This window comes from Hemicordylus capensis, chromosome 6 (genome assembly GCF_027244095.1).
Source record: "Hemicordylus capensis ecotype Gifberg chromosome 6, rHemCap1.1.pri, whole genome shotgun sequence".
NCBI lineage: Eukaryota > Metazoa > Chordata > Lepidosauria > Squamata > Cordylidae > Hemicordylus > Hemicordylus capensis.
The window spans coordinates 79,461,774-79,488,218 of record NC_069662.1 but is presented as its reverse complement, the minus strand read 5'-3'; the positions used below and the strand labels follow the sequence as shown (position 1 = coordinate 79,488,218).

General features: G+C 43.6%; 1 protein-coding gene and 1 long non-coding RNA gene across 6 annotated transcripts in view; one reads left to right on the top strand and one right to left on the bottom strand.

The window, feature by feature from the left end:
* The window catches only part of LOC128329148 (uncharacterized), a 31,695-nt gene extending 17,192 nt beyond the window's left edge, over positions 1 to 14,503 (bottom strand). The window contains exon 1 of the long non-coding RNA XR_008309537.1: positions 14,260 to 14,503. This is a non-coding gene — a long non-coding RNA (uncharacterized LOC128329148). The remainder of the gene's footprint in view (positions 1 to 14,259) is intronic.
* A 78-nt stretch (positions 14,504 to 14,581) lies between these two features.
* On the top strand, positions 14,582 to 20,325 carry CCDC201 (coiled-coil domain containing 201). 5 transcript variants are annotated; one of them, XM_053259725.1, is made up of 4 exons: positions 14,582 to 14,781; positions 14,886 to 14,942; positions 15,483 to 16,026; positions 17,376 to 20,325. In XM_053259725.1, the coding sequence occupies exons 3-4, from the start codon at positions 15,496 to 15,498 to the stop codon at positions 17,457 to 17,459; spliced, it is 615 nt and encodes a 204-aa protein (XP_053115700.1). In that variant the 5' UTR covers positions 14,582 to 14,781; positions 14,886 to 14,942; positions 15,483 to 15,495; the 3' UTR covers positions 17,460 to 20,325. The 5 variants fall into 5 exon arrangements, with proteins under 5 accessions (XP_053115700.1, XP_053115699.1, XP_053115698.1 ...); XM_053259724.1 differs by lacking the exon at positions 14,886 to 14,942; XM_053259723.1 differs by lacking the exon at positions 14,886 to 14,942 and having other exon boundaries at positions 14,582 to 14,794.
* Positions 20,326 to 26,445: the final 6,120 nt, after the last annotated feature.

The following is a 26,445-nucleotide window of genomic DNA, read 5'->3' as shown; positions in this document are numbered from 1 at the left end:
TTTTTTTTTAAGATGAAAGCTGGGAATCTGGAGGAATTAATAGGAGGGAACAGAATCTCAAATCGATTTGAATTGAATCAGGCAAGATTCTATGCGTATCCGAATCTAGCCAATGGACCACAGGGGTGATTTGTTTTGTCTCCAAATCACCCGAATCAGGGAGATTCGGGTACAAATCAATTTGCACCCAAATCAATTTGCACATCCCTACTTTATAGTGCAATTCATTCTATGCATGCCTACTTGGAAGTACCATTGGTTTCAATCAGATTTTCTCCCAAGTGAAGTGATTTTCTCCACTTGTGTATAGGATTGCAGCCTAACTGAAAAGCTCAGTGTATTTTTTTTTTTGTTCTATTGCTATTAATATCTCAAACTTTGTATAGTATTCATTTATTTTCATTGTATTTTCTGGTAGAAAATTATTTCGCTTTGGTAGATATTAGGTATGTGTGACATCCAACAGGCCTGGTTTGAGGGCTCAACATTGAGCCGGCCTCGAACGGAACCTGCCTCAGTATGGCTCAAGATTGAGCTGAACACCCCCTGCTGGTTCAAGAATTCTAATTTAATTTTTTAACAAAACAAAACCCTCACCGCCTCTGGGGGTGCTGTGTGTGGGGGGCTCTCCTGAGGTTCACCTCCCCCCACCAGCCTCTCCCGATATAACAACAGCCTGGTTGGGTGGTTTTCAGCCTGTTCCAGGCCTCTGTGTAGTTGTGGTGGCCATTTTGGAGGCCACCATGCATGCACAATGGACACCTGCATGACCAGACTCTAATCCTTCCCCTCAAGGTATGGAATAAGAGCATTATGACTTACACTAATGAATGGAATTATTTGTTACCTGCCCTTTCTCCAAGGAACTGAGAGCAGCAGTTTACCCTCACAGCAGCCCTGTGAAATAGATTAGGATGAGTAGACCAAGAAAATCTGCTTGCAGAGCAGCTAGCCAGCTTTAGGGAGGACAGATTCACAACTGATCAATGCCTGGTGCCTCATTGAAAAATATTCTTCTAACAACTCGGCCTCCCTTTACGCTGCCTTCATTGATCTTAAGGCCGCTTTTGATTCCATCTCCTGAGTCAAGATAGGGGAGAAGTTGGAAGCCTCCTCAATCAATTGATGCCTGCTATATCTGGTCTGTATTCTTCATGCAGATATGACCCTCAAGGTAAGGCATAACCTGCAATGGCACTTCACAAGCTCTGTCCCGACACAGAAGGGAGTAAAACAAGGATGCATCCTGGCCCTGCTCCTTTTCAACTTTTACATCAATGACATGGTGAGACATTTTAGTAGCCCAGACTTTCACCCTTCCAAGCTGGCGGATAGAAGCATTTCCTCCCTCCTATACACCGACAATGCTGAAATCCTCTCTAGGATCCCGACAGGCCTCAGAAGAGCACTGGGAGCTGTAGCTCAGTACTGCAAGAATGATCAACTAGGAAATAATGATCAAAAACCAAAGTTATGGCTTTCGCCAGAAGACCTAAGATCTGTACCTGGAGTAAATGGCCATAAAGCCAAATAGGCCACTTGTTTCAAATATCTGGGAGTGGTCCTACATGCCTCTGGCTCAAGAAAGGTCTACTGTGACCATGTCACCCTCACCACTCAGAAAAATTCCTATGGAGAGGGGACCAATACATACCTGCAGCGCTCAAATTATTATTTTTTAAGATGTTGGTGCAACTCCTCTATAGTGCCCAATTGGGCACCCCCTCCAAACTTGCCCCCTTGGACATGGTGCTGTCCAAATATCTAAGAGCAGCCCTCCAAGTGTCTTGCTGTATCTCTAATACTGCCCTACAATTGGAAACAGGTATGATCAAGATTGAGGCCAGAGTGTGGTTATCCATTCTTAATCTCTGGCTTAAATTATCCCTCAACCCTTGGGGCCTGGCCCCTTTAACCCTACAGGACAAATTTAAATCTTCCTGAAAAAGGGCTAAATTGTGTGGACTAAATTGTCGCTTCTGGGCTCCCCCCACCCCCCGCCCACTACTTGACAATGAGTGCTAGGCTGACCTAGGCAGGGTTCCAACCTTCCTGTCCTCGGAAAGGCACAGCTACACTGCCTCCCACGCCTTGTACCTGTCACAGCTAGAAATCCCAAGCCACAGAAAGGCTTTTACCCTCGCCCGTTTTACCTTCCCTCCACTGTATTGGAAGGCAAATACAGAAAGATTCCAATTGCAGAAAGACTTTGTCCCTGTGACACTGGGGAGGTAGAAACCACAGAACATGTACTTGTCTTTTGCCTCTTTTTCAGAGACATCTGGACCAGGCTTATATCTCCACTACTTTGCAAATACCCTGGCCACCCCAAACCATGTCTATACCCAGTTGAGGCTCTCGTATGAACACCTGGCCTTCATGTACAACACTGCCATGTTGTGCTAACTAGGCCATTTCCTTGCATCAGCTTTGCACAGTTTTTAAACTGTTGATTATACAATTATTTTTAGTGTTCCTAATTAGATGTTTATTTTAAAAACTCTGTTTTAGGTACTGCTTTTTAGGGATGAGTGAACCTGTTCGACATCGAACCTGTTCGGCTCAACAGTCCAATATTGAACCTAACCACCACCCCCCGGCCGTTGGGGTGGGGGTTGGTCATGATCCTTTTAAATTTATTATTATTGTTAGGCACTCACCCCCTGCAGGGGACTTCTCCAAGGCTGCAGTGGGGTCTCCAGAGGTACCCTTTCCCCCCTCTGGCCTCCATTATGTTGCAAACAGCTTGGTCCATGCAGTCTTTGGCCCATCCCAGGCCTGCCCTGCATGATGGTGGCCATTTTGGAGGCCACCGCACCATGCAGAGGCCCACTGGGAAATATGCAGCAGTCCCACAATGGCCGCTGCCATGCAGGACATGCCCGGAACAGGCTGAAGAATGCCCAGACTGAATAATTTGCAACATAATGGAGGCCAGTGGGGGAAGGGGAACCTCTGGAGACCCCACACACACAGCCTCGGAGGAGCCCACCGGGGGGGGAGGGAGTGCCAATTTTTTAATAAAGAATTGCGAAACCCCCCTTAATCAAATGGGAGGTTTGAGGGGGTCCAGAACTGGCTCGGTTCAGTTTGGGTCCAGTTCGAACTCAAACTGAACTGAGCCAGCCGGTTTGGTGCACACCGCTACTGCTTTTTGCATTTTATATATTCCACATTTTATATGCTTATAATTTTATAATGTCATAGCTACCCCCCTTTTAAGGGTGGCAGCCTTTTAGTATTTTATTATAGATTTATAGTAGTAATTTTAAAGTAACATAGTTGGTCTGGTCTTGGACTGTAATATAAATGACTGAGTGACTGATTAGGATGAGAGGGAGGGTGGGGAACCAACACCATCCAATATTGAGAGCAGAACAGAGATCTGAATCCAGATTTCCAAAATCCAAGCCCCAACACAATAGTACAACATGTATCTCCACTGCTGAGTGAGGGAATGGAGGGGAAGATTCAATTAAAAAAAAATTATATCCTGCTCTTCCTCCAAGGAGCCCAGAGTGGGGTACTACATACTTGAGTTTCTCCTCACAACAACCCTGTGAAGTAGGTTAGGCTGAGAGAGAAGTGATTGGCCCAGAGTCACCCAGCTAGTATCATGGCTGAATGGGGATTGGAACTCGGGTCTCCCTGGTCCTAGTCCAGCACTCTTAACCACTACAAATGGATCCCCTCCATATGCACTGCTCTGCATCTGTTGGAGGGGATGGATTCTGCACTATGTTTAAATATACATCATTGTTTTTGTTGTATGTAGTGGCTCACATCTGCAGGCATTTTGTGCACTGTGGGTGCTGCTGCGTCTTCCCAGTGCAAGTTCTGCAAATGCCAGAAATGCACAGGGGAGTTACACAACCGCACAGTCATCGGAAATGGTAGTTCTGTGATCATGCAACTACTTCACACAATTTCTGTGTTTGCGCAAGTGTGCTCTAGTGCAACCTGAATTTGGAAGGCACAGCACAGCCCACAGTGTACAAGACACCCATGGAATACCACCAGTATTGAAGTATCGGGGTACCCCTGACCCCAATAGGGGAGGTTCGTTCCTGGGCAGATGGAGCCCAATAATCAGCCCAAACGAGAGGACTTGAGATCAAAGTTTTATTTGCCCTTAAGTAGCAAAGGTGCTGCTCGGCTCGCGCTCAAAGCAGGACAGAGGCCTGATACAGAAGCAACACATTTATACACCAAATTATCCTTAAGAAAACAGTCACACAAAAAGAAGCAGTTATGTGTCATAACTCATGGTTAGTTCCTGTTTCGTCTGGGAATAGGCCATAAATTATGCGTGCAAGCAGTGGGCCAGCCTGGCCCAGTCTTATCTTGCTCCTTCAGCACTTGCGGTTCCCATGCTAAATATATTTTTTGCTAACTGAGGGGAAAACAACTACCGGGGATGAAAATCATTTCAGCCTAAGCAAAAATCTAATTGCAAACCCACGCAAAATGGCTAAGCTTATGTCAAGCGACTGATTTTTGATTTCAACTTATATAGCCCATACACCAGTATGAGAGCCACTCTGTTTTAATGTCTACAATAAGCATTAGCAGCCCAGCATAAGTCCCATTGATCTCACTGAGATCAGCGGGGTTTAAACTGACTTACCTTTGGCTAGATCATGCCTTTGTGTTTTTTAATAACTATTTTTGTTTCGGGATTTTGCTTCAAACGTTCTTAAAACTGGGATATAGGGACAGAGGAACTGCCATATACTGAGTCAGACAATTGGTCTATCTAGCTCAGTATTGTCTTCACAGACTGGCAGCGGCTTCTCCAAGGCTGCAGGCAGGAATCTCTCTCAGCCCTATCTTGGAGAAGCCAGGGAGGGAACTTGAAACCTTCTGCTCTTCCCAGAGCGGCTTCATCCCCTGAGGGGAATATCTTGCAGTGCTCACACATCAAGTCTCCCATTCAGATGCAACCAGGGCAGACCCTGCTTATCTATGGGGACAAGTCATGCTTGCTACCACAAGATCAGCTCTCCTCTCCATATATAAGTGAATACATATAATATGCAGATAAGAAACACAAACATTTTAAAAGTAAACAGGAGAGCCCTTATGGAAATGAGTGCTGATGCATGAGCACACAAACCACAGAGTAAATCAGATTGGTTCAGAAATAAACAGAGCTATTCCCTTCTAAAAAGGAAAATCGCTTAGCTGATTTCCAAGCTAATTGGAATTCAGTAGTCTTTCTCCTCCTGAGAAAGCCCCTTAACCTCTTTGGTCCCATTCCAGCAGCACCCAGCAGATGTGTTCATCGCATTCCTTAAGAGTGACTAGGTTATTCTGGAACAGCTTCTTGGCTCTTCAAACAGATATTTGCATCGTCTCCTGAGTGACACAGCATGACACTGCAAATGTTATATGCCAGGCCATTGCTATATAAAGAACAAGCAGTTTAGCTATGCAAGTGGTACATTTCATTGACCTGCCTGGGTAGTTCCCTCAAGCCACAATGCCTCTAGTCTGAAAAGCTAACTACTAATATTCCAAATGAGGTAAGGGCTGGTCTACCTTTTCTGTGTTTACAAAGCACCAAGGTCTTCACGCTGGATTTGGGGGGAGGGGTGGTCTGGCCACAAATCTCTCAAAATAGTATGAGTTCATTCAATGTTCTTGCTTCCATTGGAAGCATAGCAAATAAATATGTCCTGGATAGATGATTTATTTCCAGTATGTTTACTTGCAAGTTCAAAAATGTGAGTGTAACTGGCTTTCATTTCCCAAGCTCTCTTTCAGTTCCTTAGGGGAATAGAACTGTAGCTGAAAAGCCTGCTCCATATATACTCTCAGATTGTTCCTCTCTGCACGAATGAGAAGAGAATTTATGGATAAATTATTCATACACCCAGACTACTGAGAGCACTAAGATTATGCTTGAGATGTTGACTTTTCATGGAATTGCAAATTTAGATTTCAGCAAAATCAAACCATTCCTACATTTTAATGTGATACAGATATTTTTATTTATTATACTTATATGCTGCTCCCTCCCCCACCCCTCAATGGCTAATGTGAATTTCCCTGTGGTCTTCCAAGCAGACACTGGGGTCAGGTCCATATCCATTTAGATAGTTAAATACCACTTCGTGGACTCACACAACTACATAAACGGCCTTCTCAACACAACAGAGGAAATCTATTAACATTTAACTTGCTGGATCTGCAAGTGTTAATCGGATGCACATCCCAGTACTCACTAGAATGTGCTTGCAGCTGCAAGTGTGGATGCTGTCTTATCTGCACTGCATTGTTTTTAGTGAGATGTGTATTTGCATGCATATTTGAATGAGCAGCTCCTTCCATGTACTGTCACAATTTGTCATGCATCTAAGTGCAACTACAGCTAGATCAGGGCACTCATGTTTGACCACTGCATGTTTAGACCTTAGAAACAAGGTCTTGGTCTTGCTCAGGTCTTGGAGGTTCTACATGGGTATTCAAATCACCTGTAATAATCTTTAGGATAAAAACTTCTCAAGGTATTTGATCATAAATATCAGTCTTCAAGCCTCTTAGAGCCACTTCTCACAATACCACCTCCATGTAACAGCCAATTACATAGCCAATTTTGTATCTCTCAGCTTGTCATGCTGATCACCACCACTGCATGCTTCACTGCACAGTCAATCAACAAAGTAATAACACAGGAAAAGACACTGAACCCTTTAAAAAATATATATCAATGCACATTTACAAATTCAATATGTGTTGGTCTTACTCCAGAATGGACAAGACCTGAGTATAGGCCTGATGCTGGCTCTGGAATTGTAGCAGTCCCTGCAATAAACTCTCCTGCCACATCAGGAGAGGCATTCAGCAGCAGCATGATATTTCTGAATTCAAAAGCAGGCATCCTTACTAAGCAACTATGATGCTACATTTTGAATAAGATGCAAATTTAGACCATTGTAGATAGGCTAACTCTGAGGACTACCTGGAGACTGCAATTGGTCCACAATGTGGTTGCTGATGGGGACCAGTCAAATGGAAGACATCTTGCCATTTCCGAGACACAGACGCAGGTTACTGGTCCATTTCCAAGGATAATCCAAAGTGTTAGGGCCAGATGGAGATTGAATAACCTTCTGTTATTGCAAGAACAATTCAAGCTGAAGTGTAAGGATGAGTTAAAGAGCTTTTTTCTGAGAAATATGATGTCAGAAGTCTCATTATTCTCCATACGGGATTCCAGTAAAGCTTTTATGAGAGGAATGTTTATTTCAGAGGCTTCGAGGAGGAAGAGAGATCATCAGAAGCAAAAGGAATCATTATTAAATGAGTTGAATCATTTAGAATTAACCCACAAGACGAACCCTAAGCAGGATATATAGCAATGTATAAAGGAGCATTGTAAACAAATGGATCTCATGGAAACAAAAGAGACGTACAGGAACATGATGTATATGAAACAAAAAAAAAAACTGAGAAGGGCAATAGACCTGACAAACTACTGGTGCATCATGTGAGAGAAGAGAGTTATTTCCTCCATATGGAAGGAATTTGTTTCAAATACAGATAAAATGATTGATCAGTTCACAGGTTACTACACTAAATTATACAGCAAAGAAAGAAGGGACCCGGAGGAGATTGCACAGTTTTTAGAGAACCTACAGATACCATCATTCATGGATAAACAGAAAGAACTACTTAAACTGATTTCTGAGGAGGAAAAAAGGGAGGCAATACAACGTTTAAAAAACAATACCCTAGGCCCAGATGGAATCTCATCTGTTTATTACAAGCACTTTCAGGAAATACTAATTAACCCAATAGCTCAGGTAATGAATGAAATATTACACTGTCATACAATACCCTCTTCCTGGCAAGAAGCATTCATCTCTCTTATTCCTAAAGAAGGAAAGGATACAACTCAACCTGAGTCATATAGACCAATTTCTTTGCTGAATGTTGATTACAAAATTTTTGCAGCGATCTTGGCTGGAAGGCTGAAGAGCTTACTGACTGATATAATTCATACTGACCAAATAGGATTTATACTGAAGAGACACATGAAAGACAACCTAAGATTTGCACTGAATGCAATAGACGATATTACAAAAAAGATGAGTAAACTGGCAATGATTTTTTAAATTTTTTTTACACGGATAAGGCTTTAGATAATTTGGACTAGTCCTTTTTGTTTAAGACTCTGGAGACAGTGAATTGTGGACCAAATTTTCTTTCATGAGTTCAAAGTATTTACCAAGAACAATCTGCGAAGATAATAGTAAATGGGATGCTTTCCAAAAAATGTTCAGTTAACAAAGGCACTAGACAAGGATGCCCTCTCTCCCCACTGCTGTTTATTTTAGCTTTAGAACCTGTGGCAGAGAAGATTTGGCAAGAACAAGGAATCCAGGGGATTACTGTAAAATGGCAAATCAAGAGCACAAAATAAAATTGTATGCCGATGATGTGGTTCTTACAATTACCTGTTCAAAGGATTCCCTGAATGTAATAATTGAACATATAAATCAATATAGCAAGGTTTCAGGATATAAGATCAACAAAAGTAAAACACAAATTATTACATGGAACTTATCCACTATGGAATTACTGTATCTGACAGATAAGACAGGATTTCAGAAAACAGTAAAGCCTATTAAATATTTGGGGATTTAACAGGGAATAATAAAGAACTGTTTAAGAACAATTATCTTCCAGTGTGGAAACTTATTTTAACAGACTTAAACAGGTGGGGGAAAACTAAACCTCTCTTGGCTGGATAGTAGCAGTTAAAATGAACATTTTACCTAGAATGAATTTCTTATTTCAAATGATTCCAGTTAAAATAGAAGATAAGATGTTGAATACATAGCAGAGATATATAAACTCCTTTATTTGGGCTGTCAAGAAACCAAGAGTAAAGTTCAAGATCATGCAGGACACAAAAGAACTGGAGGATTAGCTGTTCTTGATTTGAAATTATACGATCATGCCAGCTGTTTGACATGGATTTCAGACTGGATGATGGTTAGTAACTAAAAATGATCACCATTTACTGGGACTGATATATAAATTGTTGCTGAAATACCACTCGGAAACAGAACATATTAAAGACTGTATGATCACATGGATGCAAAACTTAAATAGAACAATTGATCTTCAACAATGGGAGCATCAATGGAAGGTCAATATAAATTTACTGCAAATAGTACCCTAAGAGAAAACTGGTATAATATGTATTTTCGCTGGTTTATAACCGCTGCAACTATTGGAAAGATGAATAACAATTACCCGGGAGATTGCTGGAAATGTAAAAATCACCTTGGGACATTTTGTCATATGTGGTGGACTTGCAGTAAGGCGCAGCAATTTTGAGGGAAAATCATACTAAGATGCAACAAATTTTAAATATAAACTTTGCTTATTTACCAGAACTTTTTCTGCTAAACATGACTAAACCTTCTATTCCCACCAAATACTCCAAGCTATCTTTACACATGATTACAGCTGCTAGGATCCTTTATGCTGCAAGTTGGAGGTCACAGATAATCCCGACCATGGATGAATGGCTATTAAAGATATGGGAGTATGCTTCGATTAGGGATGTGCACGGAGATCTTCGGCGCCAGCGGGGGTAGCGCTTTAAGGGCGGGGGAGGCTGTACTCACCCCTCCCGCCGCATTTCCCCCGCCGGCGCGCTGTCGGTTTTAAGCCCCTCGGGGCGGCAGCGTTCCTCCCTGCCGCCCCGTTCCTGCCATCGGCCAGAAGTGGCCAGTGCGTGTGCGCCTGTCATGCGCACGCGCACACAATGGGCGCACTCGCACTCACCACTTCCGGCCACTTCCAGCCAATGGCAGGAACAGGGCGGCAGGGAGGAACGCTGCTGCCCCAAGAGGCTTAAAACCAACAGTGCGCCGGCGGGGGAAATGCGGCGGGAGGGGTGAGTACACCCTCCCTCGCCCTTAAAGAGCTACCCCCGCCGGCGCTGAAACGCCGAAACGGCCCCAAATCCGAAACGTTTCAGAGGCCTTTACAATGGCCTCCGAAACATTTCGGGCACATGCCTAGCTTCGATGTCTGTCACCGCTTATTTGCGGAATAATTCAGATGAAACATTTGTGGCAATCTGGGAACCTTTTATAAACTTTAACATAGCACAAGGTCTACATCCACATCCAAGATATGGGGTGGTTTTAAAAAAAAAAAAAATTGTTGGTTGAGGGCAGTGTATTAGCAGATTGGTAATCACTGATTATATTACTCATATTTCTATTTTTGCCTTTGGTGATATTTGTTGAAAGGGAAAGATTATTATCAGGGGGGAATGTGAAATTTTGGGTTGTTGTATGAAACAAGCCATATGTAACTATTGGAAGCAGAATGTCTTTCTTTTGCTTTTTTCTGTTTCTATTTATAAATAAAAATCTTTAATAAGAGGAAAAACAAAAAACAAAGTGCTAGGGCCAACTTACAAAGCCCGAAATGACATGAGACCTGGGTCTCTGAAGGCCTGCCTTCTCCTGCACCAGCCGGCCTGGCTACTAAGATCTGTCTCTGAGGCACTGCTGCCCATTCTCCTGGTCTTCAAATCTGAAGTGAGCAGTAGCCAGAGATGAGGGCGGACATACCGCACAACACTCCACGTGTGTCTAGCAAAATGCAGGTGCTGCTGCATCTTCCTACTGCAAGCTGAGAAACCACAACGTGCACAAATGCTGAAATTGTGCAAGGAGACTTGTGCAATCACACGGCCTTTGGAAATAATGGCTGTGGGATTACATAAGGCCCTTGTGCAATTTTGGCAAGTGTGCTCTTTCACAGCTTGCATTAGGAAGACACAGCAGCACCTACATTGGGCTTAATTGTGTGGTATGTTAGCCAGAGCTTTTTCTATTGTGATGTTATGATATTGAAATGCTCTCCTCAGACAGACAGATAAAAGGAGGTGGTGAAAAGCACTCCTAGAAGGCAAAGCCCATATTAAAGTGAATTACAGAAGTCCATTTCCGATGCCATTATGACATGGGATACAGGAGCAACATGACAAATTGGAATTACTTACTATAAATGGAAAGTTGTTTTCTGATGCAAATGTTAATAGTCATGGTCACTTATGAATCAAGAAGGAAGAATTCCAGGTGAGCTGTAAAGGCTTTTGCTTAATTCCTAAATCAGCAAACTTCCTTCCACCCCTTCCAAAGAGTCTGGCCTCAGTCCCACCCTCAGTCATCATGTGATGTAAATCAGGAGTCCTCTGCTAAAATCAGGAGAGCAACTAGTTCTAGTTCAGACCTTGATGCTTTGCCAGAGTTAAAAAATATTCAAAAGCAAATGTAATTCATATCCAAGGACATGATTTGGAACCAAAATGTCTGTGCAAATTTAGAGGGAAAGGTGTGGAGTTTGGCAGCCGTGTACATTTAAAAAAGAATCAAGATTCTCTTTCAGCAGAACTAAAGAAAATCCTGTTATTGTCTATAAATAACACCAGTGACTGAGGGTTTGGTTCTCTTGCCTCACTCCCCCCCCCTTTTTTTTGGTATTGGATAAGATTCTGGTATATTCATGATATTAGTTCTGGATATATTTATTGGGATGGAATGTTAACATGAGGGGAGAAAGGTCTAAGAATTGGATTGAATGATAGCAATAGCAATAGCAATAGCACTTACATTTATATACCGCTTTATAGCCGGAGCTCTCTAAGCGGTTTACAATGATTTAGCATATTGCCCCCAACATTCTGGGTACTCATTTTACCGACTTCGGAAGGATGGAAGGCTGAGTCAACCTTGAGCCCCTGGTCAGGATTGAACTTGTAACCTTCTGGTTACAGGGCGGCAGTTTTACCACTGCGCCACCAGGGGCTCATTATGATGATTTCTAAATAACAAAACCCCCAATAATATATGCAGATATTCTAGAGTCCTGCTGTTCTAATGGTAAGCCTGCCTAAAGTGGCTCACGACAGCAGCACTGCCAGTTTGGGTGATAAATGCATATCCTGTCCCCCTCCTGGTGCACCAGGGTGCTCTTGCCTCATTGCATGGGGGTGGTTTATCCAAACTGCCCCTCTACACATGATTTAAACACTAGTTTAATGTAGTATTTAAACAACGCATGGAGGGATGATTTGAAGTAACCATTCCACACATTTATTTATTTATTTATTTATTTGATTTATATACCACCCTTCCAAAAATGGCTCAGGGCAGTTTACATCAAAATAAAAACAAAACAATTAAAATAAAAACTAAATCATTTAAACATTAAAATCATTAACATTAAAATCATTTAAAACCAACATTACAAATTTAAAACCATAAATCTAATTAAAAGACTGGGTGAATAAAAAGGCCTTTTTAAAAGTTGCCAGAGATGGGAAGGCTCTTATTTCAACAGGGAGCGCATCCCGAAGTCCAGGAGAAGCAATGGAGAAGGCCCATTCCCAAGTAGCCGCCAAACAAGTTGGCGGCAGTCGGTTAAGACCTCTCCAGGTGGTCTTAACAGGCGGTGGGGCTCATGGTGAAGAAGATGTTCTCTTCAATAATAGCAGTAATAGTATTAGAATAGTTATATACTGCTTTTCAACAAGGTTTATCAACAAGGTTATAAGGTTTACATAGCAAAGTTACAAGAAAATTGTTCCCTGTCCTAAGAGGGCTCACAATCTAAAAATAAACACAAGGCAGACACCAACAACAGCCACTGGAGAGAAGCTGGATAGGGACTGTTGTTGTTCTCTCCTAGCTAAATATAAGAGAATCGCCACTTTAAAGGGTGCTTCTCTGCCCAGTTAGCATTACTAATTAGGCGGGAGCATCTCAGCAGACCAGGAATGAGGCAGACCTGCATGCCAACAGTATGTCCATTTCCCTAGTCATGTAGGAGCAGGACTAGCTGGGCAGTATTGTCTGAATAGGCCCATAATTGTCTTGGTTTTGGCCATTCTAGATACATTTTTTAAAGGAGAGAATAGGAAACACAGGGGAACACATGCATATAAAGTAAGAAATAAATATGAGTCCTCAGCTGCAGGCTGGGTTAGAAGTGTTGTCAGTGGAAAGCCACAAGGCTGCAAATGGTCTTGCAGCAACAAATTAATCAAATGTAGTCCAATTCCTTTCCACTGTTCTAACAAACAACTTCACACTGTTCATCTTGCAGTATACAATAGTGGCAACCAGATGAATACTAGAGTTGCCGCCACCTCTTTTCCTGACAAAGGCTCTGCAGTGTAGGAAGCAGAAATTCAAGAGGTACAGTGTCACCATATCTCTAAGCCAAAGAAAGCTGAACCTGCATGATTTCTGCCTGTCGTGCTGTTGTGAAAGGCACAGAGCTATTACGGGGGAGGGGGGGAAATGAGATGGCAATACTACATCCAACTAAGAAATTGGAACAGCACAACAGGATCCTAATTAGAAGTAAAATTTACCTTTCAATGTTTAGAATAAACTATTTCCACCAAAAGTCATTTTTAAAAGATATATCCTACATTGAATGTACAGTTCTCTTGAATATTAAGTTCTAAGAAGAACAAAAGCACAGTTGAGGCAAAATAGCTCAATACTAATGTGTATTATTTCATAAGCACATAATAGGGCACTGAGCAAAGCATATTAAACAAACACTGGACTCACTGGGGAGTGTATTTAAATCCCATGGAAAGCAAAGGGATTTATGAGCCTTGCTAAAGTGAACAGGAAATGGGCACAGCTCTGTGGCTAAGTTTATGCTTTGCATACCACTCCAGGTTCAATCCCTAGAATCACTCAGCAGGATCGGGAAAGACCCCTGTCTGAAACCCTGGGGACTTGAAGCGCTGCTGCCAGACAGTGCAGACAGTACTGAGCTACATAAGCCAGTGATCTTACTTGGTATAAGGCAGCCACCCATGTTTCTACAGTCTCATTAATTTCCATTTTAAGACTGTGATCCTCCTATAGACACATCTGAAATTAAGATGCACCAAACACAGGTGGACTTAATTCTGAGTAAATCTGCACTGCACCCACCTCTCTCTCTCTCTCTCTCTCTCTCTCTCTCTCTCTCTCTCTGCATGGCACTCACTGATGTCAGTCCCTAGATATTTACACATAGTAAAGGGAATTTCAGCAGCTTCTCTCATTCTCATGTGACAACCTTCACCAACAAAAATTCCCTCTTCTACAGGGACTCCTCAAGATACATCTGGTCAGGAAATTATCTCCACTTCTGATGTAGAGACCTACACGAGGATGAAACATATATTATTTACATGGGGTTTAAGGAAGCGCATACCTTCAGTTTGTCAGTCTTCTTCTATCAGGCTGCACTTAGCTGAGTCAGCTCGCCAGGAGTCAGGCTCAGCTGCAACCACTTCATGTGGAAATTTTTACACAAAACAAACTGAGCTCCCTCTTGGACAAAAAAACCCCCAAAAGTGTTTATTTCTGCTGAAAAGACATGTGATAGAAATTCCAGGTGCACTGGCTGACACATAAAGCCCCCAACTGCACATGAAGGAAGCATACTTGGTGTGACCTCTTCCTACCCTAAATGGTCTCAGGTGGACCCCTTCTTGTCTTCTTCTATTAACCACTCAGTGTAGTCCAATGGGAGGGATCTGGTTTCAAATGAGGCCAGTTTCCATGATGTCTCTTGGAAAGTGGGATGGTTGGTTTTAGGGTAGCCTGAATAGAGCTGGGGTGGTATTTCTCTTCACTTTGAACACAGGTCTGCAATAAGGAAAAGCACACTGGGAAACTTATCAGCCACAATTGTATGGGTGGATGCTAGGGAGAACAGCTGGTTCAGCAGAAGGTGACTGAAGCTGGTAATAAAGTATGCAATTGCCTTATTAAAAGCTATGGAGCAGCACTCAGTAATTTAAATGTTGACATTTTTATTTCCTCTGAGTAATACAGGTTAAGAATGTCTATATTGGAATAAATACAAAGGGAGAATGGGGCAGCTGATTTAAGGTACTCTAAACTTGCAAGTCTTTCCTTTCCAATGCTAGTGTTCTTCAAATACTTTCACATTCTTGTCAGCTAAGAGAACTGTAGGATCTGCTTGTCAACTTCTTCATATTGCGGAGAATTCTAGTATATGTATCTGTGTGTCAGTTTGTGCAGGTGATCAACCAGTCACACTGTGTGAAACTGAGGGTGTACCCAACACTACCCCTCATGACTACATACTGCAGGGAATCAGTAGCGACAGGCCAGATGTCTTTTAGAGAAGCTTGTTTGCTTTTGCTGCCCTCCTCCATTGAAAAAAACACCCTGATATGCTGCTTTGGAAGAGTTCCAAGGATTCCTCCAAACACAGCTCAAAATCCACTTATATATTAGCTCATTGGAGAAGGTGATGTAGTCACATGGTGACTGACTTTACATAAATATTTGAGACTAGAAAATAGTCAACAATACTTGTATACTGTAAAGCCTTATTTTAAATAGCTGAGCAATTTAAGTTCCTCTCTTACAAATGTTCCTGATCTAGACATGTTTTCTCCATAGGCAGCATTTTGTTATGAAGCGGTCCAAGGAAAAAGATATTTCCTTAAGGTTTAAGGGGATGCTGGAAAAGATAAAGGTGAGACACAGCACTCCAGAAGAAGCATCATCAACCCACACCAAAACGATGATATCTCTGGGTTCTCTGTTAAACTTCTCTGGCTCCTTATCACCTATGCCAAAGAAGTCACTCAAATCTGCACAGACCTTTGAAGAGAGGTCTCCACATCCCGAGACATGGCACCCTTGGGATCTAAGAGAGCTTTCCATCATGAATGACCACAGTGAAGAATCTAACAACAGCTCCCAGCTCATGTTTCCTAGAAGACGGCTTTCAACAATAATAGGCTCAGAGGAGTCCAATGAAGTGTTGCACCAAACAGTCATCCCTCCCATGAACCCAGACAAAAAGACCAGAGATTCTAGAGCATCACACAGCAAAAGCAATGATGCCACTATGGAGCAGCCATCCAAATGGCAGGAAGCAGCCCTAAAAGAATCAACATCGAAAAGGAAAAGGAAAAGGAATCTTGACAAAAAGTTTGTGGTAAAAAAACCTTTTAAAAATGTGCTAACATGCAATATTTACATAGGGAAAATCTACTTAGAGAGCCAGAGTGGTGTAGTGGTTAGAGTGCTGGACTAGGACCGAGGAGACCAGAGTTCAAATCCCCATTCAGCCATGATAGTAGCTGGGTGACTCTGGGCCAGTCGCTTCTCTCTCAGCCTAACCTACTTCACAGGGTTGTTGTGAAAGAGAAACTCAAGTATGTAGTACACCGTTCTGGGCTCCTTGGAGGAAGAGTGGGATATAAATGTAGTAATAATAATAATACTTATCCATCATAATCATGTGTCCAGTTCTACGCACCATGTTCTAGATCTGTCTCTCTGCCTTCTCTATGTGGCTGAGCTGTCATGGGCATAATGAAGTTTTTCACACCTGGCTTTTAGTTTACATCTCCTCCAGAATGGAGATGTGCATTCACATATCTGCCAAATTTACCCTAAAGTTCCTGAGAGCTATCGGGGAGCACTTCACACACAATTTGGGGTGAGTTTTTTTTTTAAATTGCGCATTAGAATGTAGCCTGACTTATATCTGGGGTGAAAAAATCCACTTTTTGTGTTGGGTTGTGGGGAGGCAACTTCGAATTTGCAATAAGGCCTCTCAGTAAATGTGCAATAAAGTCTGGTGTCTGGAAAAGCTCAATGCCCTTAGAAGGGGCAGCCATCCCTGCTGGTTTTCATCCCATTCCTCCTGAAAGCAAACCACTCTATAATATTTTAAACCTCTTTAAAGCTTTTCCTGAACAGAACCCTGAACCTGTTTACTTGATATGCTGCAAGCATAATGCTCTCAGAAGACTCTGATTCCTTGCCACTGTCATCCCCCTGGTGAATAACAATTTTTCCCTACAAATAAATTAAAGTTTATATATAGGGAAAACCCTTGCACCTCTTAACTTGGTGGGCTTCATGCCCACTTAATGGGCCAGCACCCCTATTGTCTTCATCCAATTTTGCAAAGAAATGAAAATATGATGGGCATTTTAGTACTTTCCCCCTATTAGGCAATGTACAAATATTCAGATCTGAATGCAAATGCGGTGAGAGCAATCTGAATACCAAATCAAATAGTACCTGCTCCAAATACCAAACTAAATACTGGCTATTTTCACAGGCCTCCTGGCAATGTATAAGATGGCTTGGTGAAAGCAGGATCTATGCTTCTGCAATTTAACATGCACAATGGATTTTTTTTAAAAAAAACATGTCTTGCAACCCAAATTCTGAATGTTGGCAACAGCACTTGTGTGTTTTCAGTGATAATGGTGGGGAAACTTGCTAAGGAATAGTTTTCCGAGCAAAAAAAAAATTCTTTCTCGCTTGCAGGAAAAGAGAGTGAGAGAATGGGAATTCCGCCAACTTAAAAACATTGAAGAAGCAACCACTCATGAACTGACAATTGAAGTCTGAATTGGTAAATGAAGACTGATTACTTGTGAGGCTGGAAAAGAAGATAAGTAAAACTCACACATACTGATCATGCATGGTACTGTGGCCTATACCATGCTGATGATAGCGTGAGGGTCTACTCACAATGTACTTCATCTTGCAGAATCCAAAGCTTCTGTAACAAATTAATTAATGTAACCTCAATAACATGAAGAAGAAGTCCATTGGCTGCTTGCAAAATAACCTCTGTTTGGCAAAAATTCCTTTATCTATAGAGTAATCAAAGGTGATGCAATGGGGGATGTTTTTGCTATGAGCATGGGGAAAGAGTGAAAGGCACCAAGATCGGAGGACAACCTTTAGCAGATTACTAATTAATAACAGTTTTGTTTGGTGTACTTTAAATCTGGTTTGTTTCTCACTGAACTTGTCCTCTTTCACCTTTCCCTTTTTGCTCTCCCCCCAACCCCACTAGTGTTTGTATGAGAGATGTAAGAACCTCCAATGTGTAACCTCCCAGAGTTAACCTCTGCATAATGGGGCCAACCATGGGATTTGAAAGGCCTGATGAAGAGGAAGGGGATGCTTGGCTACAGCAATCTGGCTTGCCTAAGGCTGGGTATCTGCATGCCTATTAGAAGCGGGAGGCTGAGGGCCAAGAGGGAGCCATGGTGCTCTCTTCTTGACTTGTGGAGTCCAAGACTGTAGGTTCAGTGGGAGGGATTATGGGGTCCCCACAGCCATCAAGTTCATTCACACAATCAAAGAAGTTGTGCACACGACATCGAGGGGGAGGGCAGGCTGTGGGGAAGGCAGGAGCAGCGGTGTGACAGAGGGAGATGCTGGAAGTAGGTGCCCCAGGCCATGAATTCGGCAGCTGCTCTAGTTAGAGCAGCTAGCATGCTTGGCGTGGCCACTTCCCTTCCTCCTCCCCCCAGCTCACTGCCTGAAATAGCAGTGGGCCAGGGGGAAGCTGTTTCACCCAGTGGCAATTGCCCAGACGATCGTAGGCCGAGGTAAAGCAAACCACAAGTTCCTCTGCTAAACACTGGATTTGGAAGTGGGTCTTGGCATGGGTTCAGCGCCGGGAGCGACCTTGCTCCCAGTGCTTCGCACATGCAGCCTAACCCAGGCTAGGCTGCCCTAGCCTGGGTTAAACTGTGAGTGTATGCAGCGCCAAGGAGTGGGTGGGAAGCTGGTACAGCTCAGCGGTCCAGGAGGAGGCCCGGGGCTCGACTATGTTGCATACGTTTTTGTCTTGCCTCCTGCCACCACCCCATGCCCGCCCTGCTGCCACCATGAGGCTGAACTGCCCATCTTTAAAATAATTCTAGCCTCCATGTGCACAGCCAGGGTGGGGTATGTGTGAGCCGAGCGCCCCCCCCCCCCCGCCGCCATGGTGGCAGCAGCAGGCAGAGCAGTAGCCCAGCAGACCTTGAGAACTGTGAGGTGCTCCAGCATGCCTGAGCAGTAATAATAATAATAATAATAAATAATAAATAATAATAAGCCCAATAATAGAGTGGCTCAGCTCACTCCACACACCCTGGCTGCACACATGGTTCATCCTTGTGGTTCGTCCTTGTGGTGGTGATGGCGGAGCATGCTTTGTGGCAGCGGTGCAGCGTGCTTGAGGCAGAGCGTGCCTTGCAGCGGGGGCACAAACCTACTCTCAGCAGCCCTGAGTGTCTATGAATACCCTTAAAAACTGCAATCTGCCCAGCTTTGGGAGCTGTGTGTGCTCACAATTTTTGACTGTGTGGAAGCAAGGGTAAGAGGAAAAACTTGGGCAGAAGTGGAAGCAAGGAAGGAGGAAAGCCTACCCAGGTTTTCCTCCTACCTTGCTTCCACACAACCAAAACTTGGGAGCACACATAACTCCCAAATCTGGGTATAACGCAGGTTTTGATAGTGAGGTCATTCATACAATCAACTTCTTAGTGGGTCTTTGAACGGAACTTGGAGGGTCTAGTCAAGTGAAGAGTAGATAGAATAAGACACATGTAGGGGCTAGTATGATGCAGACCTGTCCTGTGTCCTTCACTTATGCTAGATATAAGAAGCTGGAGGGGACTGGCGCAGATGTAGTCAATCCCGCTGATTCTCAATATGTATGGAGCTAGAGATGGACAGTTATTTTCAGGGGCGTAGCTTTGTGTGCATACATGATGATGTCGTTTATCTCACTGCTGACTAAACAGCTTTGTGACTTTTGTTTTAAGAACTGCAAAATACCTATGGGCAGAGACAACAGTAGGATGACTATGCATGCACTAGAGACAAAGATGGTGATGTAACACAGTGGCTAAGAGACTGAGCTATTAATTGGGAAGCCCAAGTTCAAATCTAATATCTGCTATCAATTTGCTGTGTGGCTTTAAGTTGTTCTTTCAACTTTAGGCCCCCATGTGCAATCATGGGGATGAGAACAATACTGGCCTACCTTACAGGGTTCTTGTATGTAGATATTGCAATAATAAAATAGATGCAAAGTGAATGTGCCAAAGCACTTTTGAAATATTATTGTCACTGCCTCTACTTTTCCATCTTCAACTCTAAAAACTATTGTTTGCTGCCTCCATCCTTGGATGTGGGGATAGCAATAGAAATGTTGAGGGCATGTTGATGCACAAATGAGACTATGAACTGCATAAGAAGCTGTGCTACATATAGCAACGGACAGGGTTTTTAAGACCATTGTTAATGCGTAAGTAAAAACAAATAAAACCAAGATCTTAAAACTGAGCAAATGTGTTACAATGCTAAAACATCATTGTCAATGCTCTGTCTCAAACAGCTAGAAACTCTTGAACTTAAATACAACTGAACCTAAATAACCAATCCAAGAGGAGGAGGGGGGAGACTCTACAGAACAAATTATAACCCTTTTTACAGATCAATAAATTTCATTGCCTCTTTCATTTCTTTCCTAACACTAATAGCAAGGGAGCTAACCACTGCTGGCAGTCTACACTATGTAACCACTAGCATACCAGCATGGTACCTGCCACATCCATACTGGAATGCTGCAGCAGCTGAGGGCCTGATTTTAAACATGAAGCCTGCCACAAGGAATGTCCCATGGGTAAGCAGTTTTAGTCCATGTCGCCCCTCATTTCAAGCAAATGAAAAGAGAGTACCCCTGTAGCTATGTCTTCTTAGCCCAGATTTCTGTTGTGGTGAACTCTCTCTAGCTCAGGGCTGCTCAACTTTGGCCCTCCTGCAGATGTTGGCCTACAACTTCCATAACCCCTGGCTGTGGCTGGGGATTATGGGAAGTGTAGTCCAAAAACAACAGGCGGGAGGCAAAGTTGAGCAGGCCTGCTCTAGCTGGATGGAAGTGATCTAACTATTTTAAAAGGGGGGGGGTCCATTAACAATACCTTCAGGCTGGGCTACACATTAGAAAGGTGTGCTCCAATGATCCTTTGAGTACCATAGAATGCCATTTGAGTCCTCCATAGATAGCCTCTCAGTGGCAAATCCCATGATTGCAATAGCTTGTCTTTCTGGCTGTAACAGTGTCTAAAATAGCCACTGGAAAGCTGATGTATCCAGAGGGCTCCATATGGTGGGTTTTGCGTCTGCAAATGTGTGAGCCCCCACATCAATGTGTGAAGCAAATATTACAAAGCTGTCTAGTGACTGACTATTCCAAGCCTTAATGAGAGGTAGGCCCTCATACAATCACTTGTGAGTTTGTATCATGGCACCAGCAGTTGACAATAGCAGCCTAGTTAGTTGCAGCTTTCATTGCAAGTTGACCCCATGCAGCGCAAGTCTTTCAATGGATGTAAGCTGTAATAATAGGATAAAGGTTTACCTCTGAAGGATCTATAGTAAGGGTTTCTTTAGTGGGTCTTTTGAATGAGGACCAAACCACTTAAATGATGCAACAGAGGCATTTTGAAAGGAGGAGGAAATTCCGAGAGCAAGACAGAAAGAAGAGTGGAGAAGCTCAAGTTATGTTCTCATGTAGCCCTTTTTACATGCCTGGGCAAAAAGCTGTGGCAACCCAGGTCAAGCTGACTTGGGTGTCTTTCCCACCTGGTGTTTGTGGGTGAGTGGAGAGCATTTGCAATGACATGTCAGTCTGACCTGGCGTGGTTCTGAGTGAGCCAGTGCTAATACAGCATATCAAATCAAGTTTCCTTTGGCTCTCCTGGACTCAACCCAGACTAGCTACTGCTGCTAGGAATTCATTGGCAAGTGGTACACCTAAGTAATTTTGTAGCCTGGACCTAAAGGCCCTCCCCCCACCCTGGAGGGCCCCCCCTGCAAATTAAGCATCATTACCCAAAGGACTTTGGAGCCGCCACCACCACCCCCGCTGCAAGTTAAGCATCATCCCCCTACACACACCCACACACCATGACACATGCAGTACTGTATTTGCAGTATTTTTAACAGGTGAGCTCTTGAGGGCACAAACAGCAGCTGAACTCACAAGAATCTAATAATGTAAAACAAGTATATTCATGCAAATATGCATTAGCAGAAACATTTCCACACATAACATATTTCTTCAATCCCCTCTGTCTCTAAAGGATCAATATTTAAGCAACTGAATTTGCAAGAATGTAAAAAGCAAGGTAATGGCGGGGGGAGAACGTGGGATTTGTGTTGCTTTTTAATGTAACTTGGGGGCTGGATGGGAAGGAGGACCCACCATTCAGAAAAACAGGAAAGACGCTGGAGCTGCTTTGCTTTTCTCTTGCAGGAAAATTATCTAAAGAAATTATTTTTTAAAAGCAAAAACAAAAGCTGAGGGGGATGGGGAAGGAAACTAAAACTACAGTTTTACAAGAGGATTAGACAATGAAAAAGTTTTAAAATGTGCTCTCTCTGTTTCTCTCTTTCTTTCTCCCCCCGCCTTCTCTTTGTTGTTTTCCTCTTTCTCTGTTGCTTCTTTGCAAGTATGTGTTTTCACTCTTTTCTGTGTAGCTTTGTTTTCTGTATCTGTGTATGTGTATTTATGTTGCTTCATTCCCACCCGTTTTACTCACATGCAGTCTCTTTTTTCCTTTGATTTTTAAACTCAGCTCACACTCAGATTATCGGTGAGCAGCTGTCACTGTTGAAACTGGAGAGGTTGGGGCAGAGCACATGATACAACAAATGCTGAGTAGCCAATGGGCAGTCTGTTTGCAATTAGAATGCAGCTCCTGAAGCAGGAAAGCAAGGCTTTAATTGGTTGAGATGCTCTCCTTCTCCTACACATTTCCAGCATGGAGGCAGCAGGTGGGGTGGTGGCAGCATTAGTCGGGAAAGCAGAGCTGGGGCTGGTTGGATGGGTGATTTGGACTTGGAGGGTCCCTCCAAACAGTGGGGGCTGTAAGGCCATGGACTTGGTCTCCCGAGGCCACAGACTTGGTCCCCTAAGTCTGTGGGGAAGAACACCCCTGGCACTGACATACTAGAGAAGCACAATTTATGGCATATCCACACCAGGGGCAGACTTTAAAGTGGTTTAATTAATATTCGTTCTCAGGAAACCCTCAGGACTGTAGTGTGAGAAAGGCAAGTGATCTCTATAAGCGAATTCTTCACATATTTCTTCTGCAGCCATTTCAAGATCTTAGGGATGCGCACGAATCGCAATTCCCAGAGCGATTTTGTAACACATCCCCTGCCCCTTTAAAATGGAGGAGAACAGGTGCATACCTGCTCCTTGGCCACTCCAGTGGCACTCCTCCCAGCTAGCTTTGGGCACCAGTGGTGCTCTTCCCCAGCTGCCCTTGAGTGAAGCCACCGTGCACATGGCGGCTGGCTGCTCCAAATGCTTGTCCCCAACTATAAGATCCCCTCACACTCCACCTTCAGCAGGCAGGTGGTGCCCTCCCTGTAGTGGTTGTGCAGGGAGGCCGTGTTGGGGTGTGACACAAGTGTGCACTTCACTGCTGATCTGTGGGCCAGTGGCAGTGGGCTGCAGGCTGCTCTGGTGTTCCTCATGGTGCACTGGAGGAGAGGAGAGCGAGGGTGCTGCTGGAGGCGTGGCCAGTCCATCCCATGATGCAGCAAAGCACAGGTGGACTCTGCTCCATACGGAGGTGGTAGACACTAACCACACGGCAGAGGAGCTGTCAGTGGCCATGAATCACCAGGTGGAGGGGTGGCTGTCTGGGCAGCCAAACTTCACCGAGGATTCATGGTGAATGACAGCTGGGCAAGAGGATGAGTCAGGATTGCTATGAAGGTGGGAGGAGGGATAATTTGGCTGGATGGCCACAAGAAGACTATAAAGGGCTGGAGTAGCAGCAGTAAAGCAAGCTAACTCAGGTTTGTTTATTTAAAATAACCTGCTAACTGTTAGCACCCCTGCTAACTTGGCAAAGAGGCACCTTTTAATGTGGTGATTCTCTTTATTTAGCAGGGGGAGAGTAACTGGCCCTATCCACCCCCAGTACAGTACCTTCAGTGACTGTTGCTGGTGTCTATCTTTTCTTTTTCTTTTTTTTAGATTGCAAGCCCTTTGGGGACAGGGATCCATCTTATTTATTTATTATTCCTCTGTGTAAACCACCCTGAGCCATTTTTAATAATAATAATATTTGTATCCCACTTCTTCATAATGATATTGCTCGGGGCAACTCACAAAGACAAACAGTACAAAATTAATTAATTAACCTCCTCTACATGGGATGGAGACCATCAGCTACAACCTCGTATCCATTTTATACTAGTAGAATCCCAAATGTTTGCATGAACTAAAAGTACATTTTTTCCAGCATAAAAATGATGTTTTCAGGACCAAAATGCTGCCCCAGTCATCTTTTTTTTGGGGGGGGGGGTACTTGTTCACTGCCCAATTGGCTCTGACTTTAGTGCTACTTTTTAAAAGCATGTCTCTTTCCTGGGAATGTGATCCGAGCCAATTGGAGATTATGTAATGGATGTTATGATGTCATGGAGCCATGTAGTCAGATTTAGCTAAGTGACAGAACACCAAATCAGAGGGAAGGCAATACTTCCTGCCCTAGTTCTGAATAGATTGACTCTTTTGACCATTAAAAGTGCCCCCATTCCCAAGGTGTGCGCACATACTTTCGTGGCAAAAAAAAGGGGGGGGCAGCAACCAAAACAACAGAAAGAAGTGAAGCAGCCCTTCAAAGAGGTGCAAATGATGTGCAACTCATTAGATTTCTCTCTCTCCAAGGTCAAAATAATTCAGCTATTTGAAGGGACCCAAAAGGAGTGAATAATAATTGCATTAAAATCACATTAAGCTATGCTTTTTGGTTAGTTCTTATGCTTTAGACTGTTAACCAAAACCATTTCTTTTTGCAGCATTCAAAAGCTTTGACAAAAAGCACCCCCTCCTGGTTTTGCTTGACTCAGTACAGTTTTATAGCAGACATTCATCACCACCATCATGGCCTACTGCAAGAAATCTTGTAGCGATGTGCACAAATCAAAATTCAAAGCGTGATTCGTAACACATCCCCTGCTCCTTTAAAATGAGGGAAAGCAGTTGCATATTGTGTGGCCACACTTGGAGTATTGCGTACAATTCTGGTCACCACATCTTAAAAAGGACATTGTAGAACTGGAAAAGGTGCAGAAGAGGGCAACCAAGATGATCAGGGGCCTAGAGCACCTTTCTTATGAGGCAAGGCTACAACACCTGGGGCTTTTTAGTTTAGAAAAAAGGCGACTGCGGGGAAACATGATAGAGGTCTATAAAATCATGCATGGTGTGGAGAAAGTAGATAGAGAGAAATTCTTCTCCCTCTCACATAACACTAGAACCAAGGATCATCCCATGAAATTGATTGCCAGGAAATCTAGGACCAACAAACGGAGGTACTTTTTCACACAACACATAATCAACTTGTGGAATTCTCTGCCACAAGATGTGGTGACAGCCAACAACCTGAATGGCTTTAAGAGGGGTTTGGGTAACTTCATGGAGCAGAGGTCTATCATCGGCTACTAGCTGGAGGGCTAAAGGCCACCATGGTGACAGCCAACAACCTGGATGGCTTTAAGAAGCGATTTGATAACTTCATGGAGGAGAGGTCTATCATCGGCTACTAGTTGGAGGGCTAAAGGCCACCTCCAGCCTCCAAGGCAGGATGCCTCTGAGTACCAGTTACAGGGAATAACAGCAGGAGAGAGGGCATGTCTTCAACTCCTGCCTGTGGCTTCCAGCAGCATCTGGTGGGCCACTGTGCAAAACAGGATGCTGGACTAGATGAGCCTTGGGCCTGATCCAGCAGGGCTGTTCTTATGCCTGTTTCTCCACCACTCTGCCATGGACTCTGCTGCCCCCTCCTTGGGAGCAGCCGTGGGGTGGTGATGCCAGCTCCTCCCCCCCACCAAGCCCCACCAGCACTCCCATCATATGAACTGGGGCTGGTGGTTTGGGCCTCTGCTCAAGAACGGAGGCCATTAGAGTGACCTCTGTGCATGTGCAGAGGCAATTTCTGTCAACACAGTTTTGTAAAACTGTAAACTGTAAACCACAACAGTAAACTGTGCAAAGGACTAAACTGACTACGTTAAGTTGATAATGGAACACAACTAGAAACCATGCTGTGCAGGTTGCAGATATATTTAAGCTATATTTGTGTCTATGTATATAGATATAGATAAAATCTGAGAAAACAAAGGTCAAGTGTAGATTCAAGTACAGAAATCATAACAATGGGGAAACTCAAAATACCCCACTGTTCCCCATGGGTGGCTCCTAGAGACAGCAGAGTGGGCTGGCCCAACCACCCAACCCACAAAATAAATGGGCAAGCAGGCAATTTTTTTACACATTTTTAACCTTTCCCCCAAACCCCCATAGGATCCTAGTCCTATGCTTGCCCATTGTCTTCTCGAGAACAGCAGCGGGCAAAGCCTGGCTCAGCATTGCTGCATCAGCACACAAGCTGTCTATGGCAACCAAGAATGGCTTGAGTGTCAAGACAACCTCGGAAATTAGCACCCAGTCCCAGGCCCTGGATGTACAGTTCTTGTTCCTGCAGATGCTGGTGGCATTCCACTGGGTTCCGAGGGA

Bases quoted from the DNA above. Each gene is read 5' to 3' on its own strand.
- CCDC201 (XM_053259724.1), top strand. From the start codon at position 15,496: ATGAAGCGGTCCAAGGAAAAAGATATTTCCTTAAGGTTTAAGGGGATG. The intron at 16,027-17,375 runs GTAAAAAAACCT...TCTCGCTTGCAG, and splicing joins ATCTTGACAAAAAGTTTGTG to GAAAAGAGAGTGAGAGAATG.